The 15,337-nt window shown below is 47.2% G+C and overlaps 1 protein-coding gene and 1 long non-coding RNA gene across 2 annotated transcripts in view; one reads left to right on the top strand and one right to left on the bottom strand.

Moving 5' to 3' along the window:
* ANTXR1 (ANTXR cell adhesion molecule 1) overlaps positions 1-15,337 on the bottom strand; it is a 241,179-nt gene that overhangs the window by 127,455 nt on the left and 98,387 nt on the right. Inside the window, exons 11-12 of the mRNA XM_002709824.6 lie at positions 5,980-6,049; positions 4,593-4,671 (exon numbers count right to left, since the gene is read on the bottom strand). Of these exons, the coding sequence (XP_002709870.1) occupies positions 4,593-4,671; positions 5,980-6,049 (149 nt within the window). The remainder of the gene's footprint in view (positions 1-4,592; positions 4,672-5,979; positions 6,050-15,337) is intronic.
* Positions 7,782-9,496, top strand: LOC149128068 (uncharacterized). The gene is made up of 2 exons (XR_016229315.1): positions 7,782-7,920; positions 9,271-9,496. It is a non-coding gene; the product is annotated as an uncharacterized LOC149128068 (long non-coding RNA).

Genomic DNA, 15,337 nt, shown 5'->3' on the forward strand with positions numbered 1-15,337 from the left:
ATTCAACAGCAAAGTGAATCCCTTGCTCTTCCCCATCCTACCCAGGTCTCCTCCTGTAGTCTTCTCCCTGTCTGATAGCTGAAGGCGACTCCATCCTTTCTGTTACTCAGATGAAACCCTTGACTCCTCTCCATCTCACATCTGTTGTTTCCAGAAACCTATTGGCTCTACTCTCAACATATGAGCCATACTTCAAAAGGTTAATAGTAGATGGAATTAAAAGATAAGTTTATTTTGAACAAAAATTTTGAAATTCATGTGAATTAGGGATCTTTTAAAAAGGCCACGGAACATGCACATTGTGAAATAACTGGGGCCAGCACTGTGGCATAGTAGGATAAGCCTCCGCCTACAGCACCAACATCTCATATGGGCACCTGTTTGTGTCCCACCTCCTCCTCTTTTGATCCAGCTCTCTGCTAATGGCCTGGGAAAGCAGTGGAAGATAGCCTAAGTGCTTGGGCCCCTGTACCTGCATGGGAGACCTGTAAGAAGCTCCTGACTCCTGACTCCTGGCTTCAGATCAGCCTAGCTCTGGCCATTGTGCCCATTTGGAAAGTGAACCAGCAGATGGAAGACCTCTCTCTCTCTGTCTAACTCTGCGTCTCAAATAAATTAATAATTTTTTTAAAATAAAAAGCTATGCATGGCTTTCATTTTTTTTTGCATTGAAGCAAAATCTTTAAATTCCATCTTCCCATGAACTTTTCAAAATTATCCGCATATATCCGACTCTGACCATTCTTCTCCTATTCCATGTCCCCTCCTGATAAAAGCCACCATTGTTTTTTGCCAGAAGCTTTCTAATGAGTCACTCTGCTTCCATACTTGTCTCCTGTCCCCACAGGCTGTTCCAGCATCCAGAGTGGTCTTTCAAACGTAAATCACATCATGTGTCCCCTTTGCTCAAAAGACCAAGTCCTGGCCGGCGCCGCAGCTCACTAGGCTAATCCTCCGCCTTGCGGCGCCGGCACACCGGGTTCCAGTCCCGGTCGGGGCACCGGATTCTGTCCCGGTTGCCCCTCTTCCAGGCCAGCTCTCTGCTGTGGCCCGGGAGTGCAGTGGAGGATGGCCCAAGTGCTTGGGCCCTGCACCCCATGGGAGACCAGGAGAAGTACCTGGCTCCTGCCATCGGATCAGCGCGGTGCGCCGGCCGCAGCATGCCGGCCGCGGTGGCCATTGGAGGGTGAACCAATGGCAAAGGAAGACCTTTCTCTCTGTCTCTCTCTCTCACTGTCCACTCTGCCTGTCAAAAAAAAAAAAAAAAAAAAAAAACCTGGGCCACCCCACTTACCTTGCTGCCTACTGCCCTTCTTACTCTCTCTTCGGAGACCACCTCAGAACCTTTTTTTTTTTTGACAGGCAGAGTGGACAGTGAGAGAGAGAGACAGAGAGAAAGGTCTTCCTTTTCTGTTGGTTCACCCTCCAATGGCCGCCGTGGCCGGTGCGCTGCGGCCGCTGCACTGCGCTGATCCGAAGCCAGGAGCCAGGTACTTATCCTGGTCTCCCATGGGGTGCAGGGCCCAAGCACTTGGGCCATCCTCCACTGCACTCCCTGGCCACAGCTGAAAGCTGGCCTGGAAGAGGGGCAACCGGGACAGAATCCGGTGCCCCGACCGGGACTAGAACCCGGTGTGCCGGCGCCGCAAGGCAGAGGATTAGCCTAGTGAGCCGTGGCGCCGGGCCCTCAGAACTTCTTGTTCTTCCTTGAACACCAGGGGTCTCTGACCTTAGGGTCTTAGCACTGGGGCACTTGGCTAGGAATGCCCCTTCCTCCTCCTCCACCCTCCCATAACTTCAGAGTTAATTTCTTTGAAACCCATGTCTCCACTTTAATGCCACCTCCTCAATGTATTCATTAATTTATTTATGTTTGGAATGAACTCACCCAAGTAGTACCAGATCCTGTTACCCTGTCCCATTTTTCCTATAGCATGTGTCACCTTTTAACTTTGTATGTAATTAATTTGTTATGTTCGTTGCTCATTATCAGATTTTCCCCATATCACAGAGGCACTTTTGTCTTCTCCGATGTATCCCAAGCACCCAAGATGGTGCCCTAGCAGATTGTGATCAATGAGTATTTATTGAATAAATGAATGAATGAATGGACTTGGACTTCAAATCTTAGTGGTGATAATCTCGCTGTAGACTAACAAAGCATTCTCTAGTGAAAAGAAAATAATGCAGAATATGAGAGGGCACTTGAAACAGTTTGTTGAGCAACGGTGTAGAATGACAATGTACATTTTTTGTGAACTTTTGGGGAGGTATCCTCTTATTAAGATGAACCCTTAATCTTGATCAAGGATTAATTGAACAGAATAGCTAGTGGCACACACTCAGATGAAGGAGACACAAGATGTAAGTGGAGGCTGAAGTGAGCCACAGCCATGCAGTGGGACTTTATCGGGAATTCTTTTAACTTTGCAGTACCCTGGAAAGCACATCCTTTCTTCTCTGCTGAGAGGCCCTGATTGAAATGTGTAGCCCTGTATTTGTCACACCACAAGTTTAGTCCTGAGACATTTCCCCTTCCCACTTCCCCCGCGCTGTGGTCTCAGAGGCAGTGGCTGCTTCTCTGTGGTATGGTCAGACATAATGAGAAATACAGGTTCAAACTGTTGGATCACTTAAAAGCTGGGAGGAATCTGGAACACAGTTATTAGATCTGGGGTATTTTAATCATTTCCTGAAGCTTGACAGCTTCCAAAAGCATCAGGCAAGGTACACTTGAAGAAACTTCACTGTTTCTGCCTACAGTTTTCAAATTTTGTGGTGTCTGATTCAGGCCTCCAGATTAGAGGGTCGATCAGATGCCCAAGACGGGGACATTTCTCAGCAGTGATACTTCTCAGCAGCAACCCCACCCCAGTCTCTTGCTTTGGCCAAGCCAACTTTTCCATCATCTATACCCATTACAGGGCCGACCGTGCTTTCAAAAAAATTGGTTTGCCCCTAACACAGGATGAAAATTGATGGTAGAGGCAGTTAGGAGACATGTGAGCACACGTGAGCCGTCATGAGCCTGGCTCCCTGTTCGTTTATGAGATAATTCATATTTATCTTATCTGGCTCCAGCGCCTGCCTCTTACATCCTGTCTCCAGTTACTGAGGGGTTCTACCAACACGGATCCCAAAGACCAAGCAGAAAGCAGCAGTAATGACTGTTTGAGCTGGCCACCCTGCCAAACACATGAGTTTCCAGAGTGGTTTAATGGAGAAAGTGCATTCAGTTAAAGGAAACGAATATTCAGACAAAGTGACTTTGGAAATGCTCATGCTAAGGGCTGAGGTTTCTCCATGAACTACTAAACACTGGTGCTCCCAGAAAGGCGGGGTTCTGAGACTCCAGCAAAGGATGGGGCAAGCATAGACACTGAAGGGCTCCCAGTCATAGCTGCACACTCACACTGCAACCTCCCAGCGAGGCCTGGGAGCTGGCAAAGCGGGGGCCCACACCAGAGATTCTGGTTCAGCCAGTCTGGCATGAAGTCAGGACATCACTATTTTTTAAAAAGCTCCCCAGATGACTTTATGCACAGCCGGAAATAAAAGCTACCTGCCACGAGGGGTCCAGAGGAGGGGTCTCTGAGGAGCTGCTGAGCCTGCAGTGGCCGCTCCTGCCCCACAGTGTCTACCACAAGGACCCCTGCTCCCTCCTTCTCTTGCTTCCTCAATTTTCCATTTTCTCCTGGACTCTTTCCACAATCATATGAACAAGTTGCAGTTTCTCCCATCCTAAATAAAAGGTCCTCTGCAGACTCCATGTCTTCCTCCAGCCAATTCTACTTTCCTGCTTCCTGTAAGAAGAAATCTCCCTAAGATGTGCTTTCCCTATGTGGTGTCCAAATCCTTTCTGCTCATTCTCTTTTAAATTCATCCTATACAGACAGCCAACCTCACAACCACACACACATAACCCACTGCTGTGATTCACACATGGTTTGTGGGAGTCCCCTAAGAGTTCATGTGTCAGAAGCTTGGTCCCCATTGGGGAGATGGTAAGAGGTGATGGGAATTTTAAGAGGTGAAGCCCAGCTGGGATGCTACCCTAGGAGGGGATTAAGGCAGTTTTCACGGGACCCTGAGTTAGTTCTCCTGGGTGCAGGTTGGAGGGAAGGAGCCCCTCTTTGCCCCGGCTTCCTGTCTAGTGATATGATCACTTCCTCTCACGAGTGCGTCCGCTATGATGTCATCTACAAGGAGGTGGGCAGAAAGGGGACCCCTGCACCAGGGCCTCCAAAACTATGAGCTAAATAAACTTCATTGCCTTGTAGGCTGCCAGGCCTCAGGTATTTCACTAAGTAATGGAGAACTGACTAATGCAGCCCGAGTTCCACTCCTCCACAGTAACAGGAGTGGTGGCCCTGGAGAACCTGACACAGGCATTTCTGATATACTCTGGGGTTCCGTATACCCCTGCCCCAGTCCATGGCTGGCCCTGCAGTGCCGGGAGCAAAGCTTGGGGAACACATGGAAGAACCAGAAAACTTTCCAGGGATACTTTAGAAACAACTAGTGCTTAAGAAATGTTGTTGACAGTGACAAGGATAAGGAGGGCTTTAGAAAAGAGAAAGGCTACGACTTACACAGTGTGTGGTGGTGATGATGACAGAACTGGAGATAAAAGAGAGGCCGTCGTTCATGCTGACCTGGAGGGCGGCTTTCCTGCAATGAGAAGGGAACCAGTGATATTCAGTACGGTGTGCGAAGAGCGATGGCTGACAGCCAGCTCTGCAGGCCTCCTCTCTCTGGTCCCAACTGCCCTTGGGACTGCATTGCTTCCCTGGAGCCTGACTTTCCCCTTTGTAAAAGATATCGGGATATTCTCAGCAGGTGTATCAAGGCAATGCATTCAGACCTTGCATTTCAGTGAATTGCACCGAATGGGCAAAACCTGCTTCCATTTAACTTGTCACATCGTGGTGGACAAAGTATTCTTATCCAATGATTCACATCATTGGGAATAAATTGGAAAAATTATAAACCTGTTGCTCCACTGTTGTTATCTGGACACGCAGTGGTCCAATGGGGGTGACCTTGTACTGCCCAGTGAGCTCCCAGAGGTAAAGCAGTGGATGAACTGTGTGCCTTCTCTGCCTCCCTTCTAGAAGACACTCAAGAGAATTGTGAGCTCAGGTACCACTGCAGTGTGCACTGTGGCCACTGGGCTAATTTGTAGCAACAGGGGAATCACAGGTGAATGTCAGACAACTGGGTTGGAGGTCTTCCAGAGAGAACAAGTGATTAAAAGCAGAATTCAGATGAACAGCTTGAACCTTCTGATCCTCCAAGAAGCCATCTGTCTCTAGCCTGTTGCAGTGAGGCTTCTGAAGAGGTTGTTTTCTCTTTGTACCAACACTGCTTCTCCGTTTTCCCACGTTATGCTGTTGAATGTTTTGATCACATCTTTACTAACACTTCTTATAATTGCATCACCAGGAGATTTACCCCATAAATTAGTTCAGAAAACTTAGTCTGTCCTGTGGAGGAGAGGTGACGTGCGAAGGCCTGAGTCTGGAGTCTCGGTTGCCATGAGCCAGCTGTGGCCTCACCTGGCCTCTCTGTGCCTCCTTTCTGAGTTCCCTTAACTCTGGGGAGGAGGTGGGCAATCAGGATGATGGAGTGAGGTCATGCGTTTTGGAGCTTTCTAGCGATGACATTGTGATTAGGCCAGTCACACCTGAGGTGGAAACCAGATGCTTCCACTGACTGCGTGTGAGCTATGGCAAAGCTCTCAGCCTCAGCCTCCACATCTGTGAAATCGGCATAATGGGAATATTTGGTTCACGGGGAAGTGGGAAGGAGGAAGTGAGACCCTGCAAAATACCTGGCACCTGGGTAAGCCTAGGTAAGCACTATTGTTACCTGGAGGAGTACTAAGGCCCTGGTATGGACAAGTTTTATTTTTCCCTTTGTCCCCTCACCTCCTCTCTCCAAGTTGGCTACTTGGTTTGGCTGCTGGTAAAAACTTACATGCCAACTTCTTTTAAGACAGGCGCTGGGCACAGCAAGTAAGTATCTTCTACGGCGAAGGGCTTCTCATCTGTGAAACAGAAGACGCTGCATTAAGAGGAGTGAGGCAAGGTGTTCTCATTTCAAATTCAGTGACTTCTGAAGGCCATCAGCCAAGTTCATGGAGACAGCAGAGAAACAAAGAGCTTTTTGAAACTGCTCATGTGGGAGGATCTGTCAGAGTGAACTCGAGGACTCCTGCCTGCATACATCTCCTGACCCTGTGTGTCCAGGTGAGTCAACCAGTGAGTGGACGAGGCTGAGCTCCCCGGATGCAGCAGGAATACGGAGGGGGAAACAAGAACGGGCTGGATCTGTCCTATGGAGCATCATGTTCAAGTCTAGTTTGGGAGAAAAGTCATACTTATGGGAAAAGTTCTCTGACCAAAACAAGAAGTGGCCAAACTAACACATCTTTGGGATTCAGAAGACAGGGGGCACTCTTTTGCCTGGCTGCTATGTTCAGGTCATAGGAAATCCATAATATGAACTGTGCTTTAGTGGAGAGAGGGGGAAGAGGCATTCCTGGTGGGAGGAATGGCATGAGAACAGACAGGGCAAACAAATGGGAGTTCCCAGGTGGCATATAACTAGGATTATTATTTTTTATTATTAATTTTTTAAAAATTACTTACTTGAGAGGAAGAGATAAAGAGAGAGAGAGAGAGAGAGAGAGAAAGGACAGAGAGCTCTGATCCATTGGTTTACTCCCCAAAAACCTGTAATGGTGAGAGCTAAGCCGAGCCAAAGCCAGGAACTCAATCCAGGTCTCCCACGTGTGCGGACCTGACCACATGAGCCATCACCATTGCCTCTTGATTTTCAAGACATTTTTCCATCAATGCAGGCTGTGTGCAGGTGCTCAGCAGGCATCACTCAGCCACTCGCTCCCTTCCAGCAGTGCTATCAGGGAGGGATATCACCCGCTTCATTTCACACATTTATTTGAGAGGAAGAGAGACAAAGAGCTCCCATCTGCTGCTTCACTCCCTAAATGCCTTCTGCAACAGCTGGGACTGGGTCAGGCTATAACCAAGAGCCAAGAACTCAATCCAAGTCTTTCACGTGGGTGACAGGAACCCAAATACCTGAATTATCACTAGTGCCTCCCAGAATCTGCATTAACAGGAAGCTGGAACCAGGAGCTGGAGCAGGGTATGCAACCCAGGTACTCTGATATGGGATGCAGGTGTCTTAATTGCGATACTAAATGCCCAACCCCCTTCCTGTTAAAGGTGAGGAACAGATATGGGGAGATTGAGTAACTTCCCAACATAACACAGAGGCACTTGGATCTGCACCCAAGCAGGTGGGCTGCAGAGTCTGCATGCTCATTCAACCGGCTCTAAGGCCACCCTTGACAAGAGCCTCACTCAATTTCCTTCTCAAGGAGACCTTGTGCGCTAAGGCAGGGCAGGAACATTAAGCAGAGTGGATATCAGAGAGGTGACAGTGACCTTCAGATGCACAAAGCCAGGACTAGAACTGAATTCTCCTGCATTATTTCTTCCTCGCTAAGCGATTCTCCACCCCAGGAATGGTTTATATTAGAAGATTAACCAAACTCGGTATAGGCGTGGTTAAGCAGCCCCTGTATTTAGTTTCTTGTGACTGCAGCTTCTTCTGCAGCACATGTCCTGGCAGTACCTGGGGGGGCAGCTCCTGCCCACAGAGCCATGGGCGGCCACTCAGCCGCCACAGGAGGCCTCGTGACTGGGGCTGTGTCTGTGGGAAGAGCTGGGTCACTCTGCGGAGGGCGCCCCAGGTGGCCCACTGCAGCCATCCAGCCTGGGACGCTGTGGTCCTGTGGCAGGGGCTGCACGCACTTCCGGGTTGCCTTTGAACAACTTCCTGCTCCTTCTGCCCTTCTGACTGGACAGCAGTGAGAGGAGCATGGCCTGGGTAAGCAGACATTTCTCACTTTCCCCTCCTTTCATCTCCCTCTCCTGCTTGGGAGACCAAATATTCCTGGGACAAAGCAGGGGAAAACTTCCCTGGAGAACTGAGGCGATTTTGCTGAGACCAGGACAGCTCTGACCCCTCTCCCAAGCGCCCCTGGGAGTCTGTTGGCCTCCGGGGCTTGTGGGCCTGCTCTGTGAGTTGGCATTTTCTGCTCTGAGAGGGATTGTTTGGTTTGGAGCCTATTTTTGCTTCACCACAAAAATGAGTGACTTTTTTTTCTTCTCTCTCTCTCAACAAAGGAGGGCCATTTGGTTTCCATAACTCAGATCATCTGACTCCTTCCTGGCTCGTCCACTTGGGAAGCAGGGCCCAGAGCCTTTGTCGTCGGCTCCTCGGCCGGGCCACGTTTGGCTCAGGGGCTGTGCCAGGCTTGCTGTACCCTCCAAAGCCAGGGTGTTGTGATGCTGATACAACTGGAATCCACTCCGAGGACAGTGGACACTCTGGCCCTCTCGCCCACTGAGGGGCCATTTCACCGCTCATTAGCACTGCGTGGGCGGGGAAATGGAGATCCGGAGCTGGGATCAGCCTGCGTGGCTTTTATTTGCAACTGGGGAGGAAATTAGGGAGGAGTGGGAGTTTGAAAGCAGAAGTGAAATGGAATTTTTAGATGGTCTTGAAGCTTAAACTTGCTCATCCGGGACCAAAGATAACTCAGAATTCTGTGCACACTGGTGGCACAGGCTAAAGCAGTTGCCTGCAGGAGTCTGAGAAAGGAACGTTAAGTTGATGGGATCAGGACCTGGAGACCAGTGAGTGTCATCACATCAAAATGCCAAACGCCCCTGACCTGCGAGCTGGGTGTCTTGGGGGCTGAGAACAGAGGGCACAGAGGGCAGCAGAGTAGACCTCAGGGTGTGACAGATCCAAGTTCAAATCCCAGGCCTGTGTTTTACTACTGCATGACTGGGGACTAGTTTTTCATCTGTAAAATGGTGATGATGACATCATTGCAAAGAGTTGTATGAGGAGTAACCAAGAGTGCATTAAAGTACAAAGGGCAAAACTTGGCACTTAATAAGCACCCAGCAAATGTGATTCCACTTAATTACAAGGGCACCACACAATTAAAATAGGCTATGGGAGCGTGTGGCTTAAAGTTAGAGAAAGTGAAGACTAAGTGTTACTCATTTTTCTAAACCAACATCTTTCTAGTGGGCAGAAATTCCTAGGAAAAAGAAAGCTTTGGGGCTGGCTCTGCGGCCCAATAGTAGGTTAAGCCTTCATCTATAGTGCTGGCATCCCATATGGTTGCTGGTTTGAGTCCCGGCTGCTCTACTTCTGATCCAGCTCCCTGCTGACGGCTTGGGAAAGCAGTAGAGGATGGCCCCTGTACCCACGTAGGAGACCCAGAAGAAGCTCATGACTCCTGACTTTGGATCGGCCCAGCTCCTGCCACTGCGGCCATTTGGGAAGTGAACCATCGGGTGGAAGACCTCTCTCTCCCTGTCTTTCCTTCTCTCTGTCTGTAACTCTGCCTGAAGTAAATAAAAAATCTTTTAAAAAATGAAAAAAAGTTTTAGAGAGTTTGTATACACACACACACACACACACACTAATCTAATATCCTATACTCAGAGATACTGTCATTATTCACAGTTTTGGAAACTGAGGCTCAGCAAGGTTAGCTGAGCTAGTGCTGCATCATTTGTCAGAGCTGGAATTCAGACCCAGGTTTTGTTGAAATGACTTGCCCAAGGTCAGCCCAGTAGTCGTATAATGCAGCCAGAAGCACATCAGAGCTGAGGTCCTTCGTACCGACCAGTTTGGAGGCTGACAGTCATGACCCTCAATGGGCATGAATGGATACCAACGGGAAGTGAGCCTTCTGGGAGAGGGGATTGGGGCTGAACAGCTCTAGGGTAAGGTTCAGATGTCTTCTGAGAAGCCCTGGTCCATTGGGAATGAACCCAAGAAATAAAACCATATGCTCCAATGCGCCAGTGCCCCAGTGCGTACATGCCCAGGTTTTAAGCTTGGGGCAATGCAGTCCTTTTCAGACTGGTGAAGAAAGGAGCTCTCAGAATTCTTCCAAGGAGTCTGGTGACTATCTAATGGATTTGGGATAAAACCAGGATTAAAATTCATTAGCCAGTTCAAACACCAATCAGAGTGAATCCTTTTATAGGGCTGATTAAATAATTCAAATACTTCCCAAGTCTTGGCAATCTTTCCTTGATATAAACATTTATTTCTGGTGCAAAGGAAAAGAAAAATAACCCCTAGTGTTATCTGGGGGAGTTTGTTGAAACCCTTCAAAAGCTGATGTAAGCCCCAAAGTTGAGTTTACATTCCTACTATGACATTTGCATTAGGTAGTGGGGAAAACAGTGGAGGTTAGAGACTGAATGCGCTCAGGCTGCTGCTTCCCTCCATCTCCCCTGGGCCTCGGCAGCATTTTCCTGGCATCCCAGAGCCAAGTATAACTGTTCAGCACCAAATTATCAACTGGTGTGGGAATGTGGCCCAAACGAAGGGAGAGCAGACAGGCTAGAGTTGGGGCTAGATGTTTTCACCTTCTCATTGCTTCTAAAAGTAACCAGCTTTGGAAAAAAAACTTTTAAGATGTGATATGAAAATCTGAAATAAAATTATATTCAGCAAGGCTCCAATTTAGTGAAATTCAAGGTATCTGGGTTGAGCTTTCTGGAACCCAGACAGAAAAAGAGGTGGGATTGATTGCCCTACTGAGTTGATCTCAATGATAATTCACAAAAGTGGGGGTCTTATTGCAAAGCTAAAGGGTACCCATTGCTGAGAGTTGAAGAAATTAACATTTGTTGAGTATGAGATATATGTCTACCTGGGCTAAAGGATTTTCAAAAGTAAGATGGTAAGACCAAGGATTCCTTGGGTAGAAGACATTAAACTATCAGGGAACAAAACAGATTTTGAAAGTGGAGAGTGGCTTGTACTTGGAAAGGTTGAACAGCAGCTGTCAAGTCACAGCAACAAGGAGCAACAGGCAAAATCAAATGGGAAGACATGGTAGTGAAGTGCAGGTGCACTGGGCAAAGTTGGAAAAAATCCTGAGAATGTAGTATACCTCTTGTAATGTCTCTTATGCTTAGCTGAAGCCAAAAGGGTGCATTTAAGGTGGCAGAACCAAGCCAGCCACTATCCTTTTCCTTGAAGACGTCCATACCCACCCACCCTTTCCCTGGTCTTGAGTTGCTGCAGGGTTATCTTGGAAGCTCTCCCTGGCTGGTGCTGTGGGATCAGGGTAGGAGCTCAGCTAATAAGATATGCGTAAGTTCCCTGAATCTATTCCTTACCATTTCACCGATTGTATGTTATAGGTCTCTAGGATGTGTATTTTGCTTTCCCATCCTGCTCTCTGGGGCAGAGTGGAGTGGGATGGGGAACAACGAGCCCATTAAGAGCTGAGGCTCAGAAGCCCCGTCACAGCTCTGCCACTCACTGGCTGTGTGGTCACAGGCAAGGCTTTTCACCCTAGTCGTAGTTCAGAGTACTCATCCATAAAAAGGGATTAATACTCATAGCATAGGCTATTGTAAATTTTCATGAGATGATATTACTAAGTGCTTAGCACTTAATAAGTACTCAACATACATTAATGATACTACTAAGGGCCAGAACTGCTGGGTTCATCTCTATAAAACATGAGATGATATGACTGTGTAGGCCCACTGTGTCTACCAGGTTGTCAGGCTATGGCACAGATGTGACATGAAGCAAGTCATCTCCCTTAATAGGATCTGTGGACAGCTGTATAGTACAGTGGCTCTCAAATGAGGGTGATTTTGCCCCTCAGGGGACAAGCGGCATGTCTGAGAGCTTTGACTGTCAATACTGGGAGAGGAATGCTCTTGGCATCTGCTGGGTAGAGACCAGGGATGGCGCAATGCACAGGACGCCCCCACCCCACAACAAAGACTTTTTCAGGCCACAGTATCTACAGCTCTGAGGTTAGAAAATCTGGTATGTCTACCATGGATTTATATCCTCCTTCAGCCCACTGTGGAGGAGTCTAAAGATACTATTTGGAAGATCATAGCCCAGAAATGTTCAGAAGTGTTATAAGATGATGAGCAGAGGAGGGAGAGAGATGAGAGAGACACACTGGGAGACATCCTGTTTGGGGTAAGCAAGAGTGTTTCTTGATAACTTCCTCCATGAAAGCTTAGAGGGGTCCAGATTTCCCTAGTGGAATATGGCAAAGCACGGAGCTAAGTGGAGCCTCCTAACATCCAGGGGGAACTCCAGATGTCACAGCTGAGGTTCTGAGATGATGGTGGCTGGGAAGGCTGCTGAGTTCAGTGCATGTTGCAGGACTCAGAGCCGAGGACAGTCTGGAAGGGAACGGAATGAGTTATCGTGGCCACACTGCTCAGGAGAACCAAGATCACATCACGACCCCAGGAGAGGCGGTGACAAGGGAGGGCTCTGAATCCATTACCAGGGCAGTGCAGGCACAGGACAGGCAGCCCTGCTGCTCCCTGGACTGTCTGTTGGGCTGACACATGGCAAGTCCTACACAAGGCTGTGAGCCCTGTGGCTCTGAAGCTGGTTATCGGCATTGCTACTCTGATTCTCAGGATAAAAACTATTTGCCCACATTGATTGCGATTTTTATTCATTATGGAAGTAATGCATGCTTAGTATAAAAAAGCCTGAGAAATACAGAATATATGAAAAAGAAATTAAAGTCCTTGGTAATCCTAAATCTCAGTGATACAGATTGTTAATGCTTTGGGATGTTCTATATCAGAATTTTTTTCTAAGCATATTACTTTGTACTTAGCACATTTATTATTTTGAAAGCACATTAATTTTGTTTATTTGGGATCACTACACATGATTTTATGGTGTTTGTCATTTATTTGAAGTTAATAGGCAGTTTTAGATATAGTAAGAAAACTAAAGAAAGGCAATGGGGCTCAGGGCTCTTGCAAAGTATTTTTTCCTCTCAATAAACCGACACCAAAAAAAAAAATTCTTGAGTGTTGACATTTATAAAACTTACAAATTATCTTTAAGCAAAGCATCAACCTTTTAAAATTTTGTAATCATGAGGTCAGAATAACTGCTGCCATCAAAACAGCTATAATTTGCTAATAATATATTTCAAAGCTTTGTTTTGACTTGGTAGAGGACAACTCAGCATTCATACACAAGGTATGTGTCTCCTGACACGCAGTCTTGCGGCTGTGCATGATTAGGTTTGGAGAGATTTTACCTTTGGAATTGAGATTGAGGGACAAGTCAACCTAAACGGCTAAATCCTTCCACACAACCTTGACCATGGGTTGTGACAAATGTTGACTGCTGTTAAAGGGCAGTCAGAGGTGAGATGGGAAGGAGACTGCAAGCACACACTTGAGTAACAGTCAATGGTCACTGGACAGCTGCGGTGTGCATGTTAGGGGCCAGAGCTGCATTGCACAGAGGGTGCCGCTGGTAGCACTCTTTCTTCTTTTTCCTCCACTGCACCAACTACTCTGACCCAATACTCACCGACTGTTGGTTGTTGTGGGAGAGTGGAGGAGCACAGATTACTAGCCTGTCTGGGGTTTCCAGGAGCCTGGTCCATCTCTGTGTTAACTCCCTTCTTTCCCATCATTCTTGGGAAACAACAAAGGACTGCCCAGGTTCAAGTCATTTCCACCAGGTCATCTGGGTGACTTCGGGCCCTTTTTCTCTCTTAGTTTCCTCAACAGCAAATGGGGATACAAAGGGCTCTGCTCTCACTCGGCTGCCGTGATGGTAAGATGAGGTACACAGGGAGGGCACTTGGTACAGCACCAGGCACAGGACAGGCGTGCAGCAACAGTACCTGCTGGCATTTGGATGAAGTGTGAGGCCCACTGGGAACTGAGGTGCAGCTCCACTAAGAACCGTGAGACTATGGGTTCCTCTATGTCTCTTCATTCTGAGCCATGCACAGTGGCATTCCATCCTTTTCACCAGGCATCCGATCCCCAGCGATGCATCCAAATTGCGATATTTATCTGTGACCAGCAATATTGTGATCTGCAATATTCTAACCCTTGACCAAGAAAATAGACTTTTGTTTGGGAAGTCTATGTTTTCCCTCCCTCCCCATCTGTCATCATAGGTGAATTTTAAAGATCTCCTTAGGGCATCATAGCCCTGGGGCCCTGGGGCCCAGATGTTTTTGAAGATGAAGTACAGTTTTGGATAATTGGACAGATTTTTCAAAACAAACAGTCTGGAACTTACATGTTTGAATGTGTTGTCTCTCTGTCTCTTGGGAAGCTGAGCCCTCTTTGGAACTCTTAGAACTGCCTTCATGACTAATGTTCAGTTTGAGAAAAATATCTTCAAAGGGGGAAATTTTTTTTTATTTTTTTATTTTTTTTTTATTTTTTTGACAGGCAGAGTGGACAGTGAGAGAGAGAGACAGAGAGAAAGGCCTTCCTTTTGCCGTTGGTTCACCCTCCAATGGCCGCCGCTGCAGCCGGCGCACCGCGCTGATCCTATGGCAGGAGCCAGGAGCCAGGTGCTTCTCCTGGTCTCCCATGGGGTGCAGGGCCCAAGCACCTGGGCCATCCTCCACTGCACTCCCTGGCCATAGCAGAGAGCTGGCCTGGAAGAGGGGCAACCGGGACAGAATCCGGCGCCCCGACCGGGACTAGAACCCGGTGTGCCAGCGCCGCAAGGTGGAGGATTAGCCTAGTGAGCCGCGGCGCCGGCTCAGGGGGAAATTTTTTATCTTTTGAGAGTATACAAATTGGAAATTAAACTGGGAAGTACAATTTTGTATCAAAAGATAAAATGTGCCTATGAAACCACAAAACTGATTTCTCACATGGCCTATAAGTGGAGTTTTAGTGAGTTTGTTAAAAATCAGTTTCTTTTGTGTACAGTCATACCTCATGCATTTCTATGCAACATCAGGATAGTCCCGCATGGTTTTCATTATTACATTTGTTAAATGTCCATTTTTTATTTACTGTGCGCAGAAAGGATAATTTCTTTGCTTATAGCCCAGTGTCTCCTTTTCAGCATTCTAATCTCTCTGCTAATGGATTTCCAATTGAAAGTGGATCTTTTCTTGGCACAGCACACTGAATACTGGAGTAGGAAAAACTGCAGCCAGAATAAATAAAGTTTGTCTGAGGATTTCCAAGATATTTTCTTGGCTAGCAGTCTGGTGATTACCAAATGTAATATTTTAGATGTACTGTAAACCTAAGTAATTACAAAGATTTTTAAAATTTGATTTTTAATAACTTTTGTGGGTTCTTTTCTTATATAGAGTACCTATGTTTGTAGGGAATATAGAAAATACAGAAGGAAATAAAAATTAATAGTGGTCTCATTCAGAGGTGATGGCTGTTAACATTTTGATATGCCTTTCAAGTCTCTGCAC

Source organism: Oryctolagus cuniculus, chromosome 2 (assembly GCF_051225735.1).
Source record: "Oryctolagus cuniculus isolate XC-2025 breed Fujian yellow rabbit chromosome 2, ASM5122573v1, whole genome shotgun sequence".
Taxonomy (NCBI): Eukaryota; Metazoa; Chordata; class Mammalia; order Lagomorpha; family Leporidae; genus Oryctolagus; species Oryctolagus cuniculus.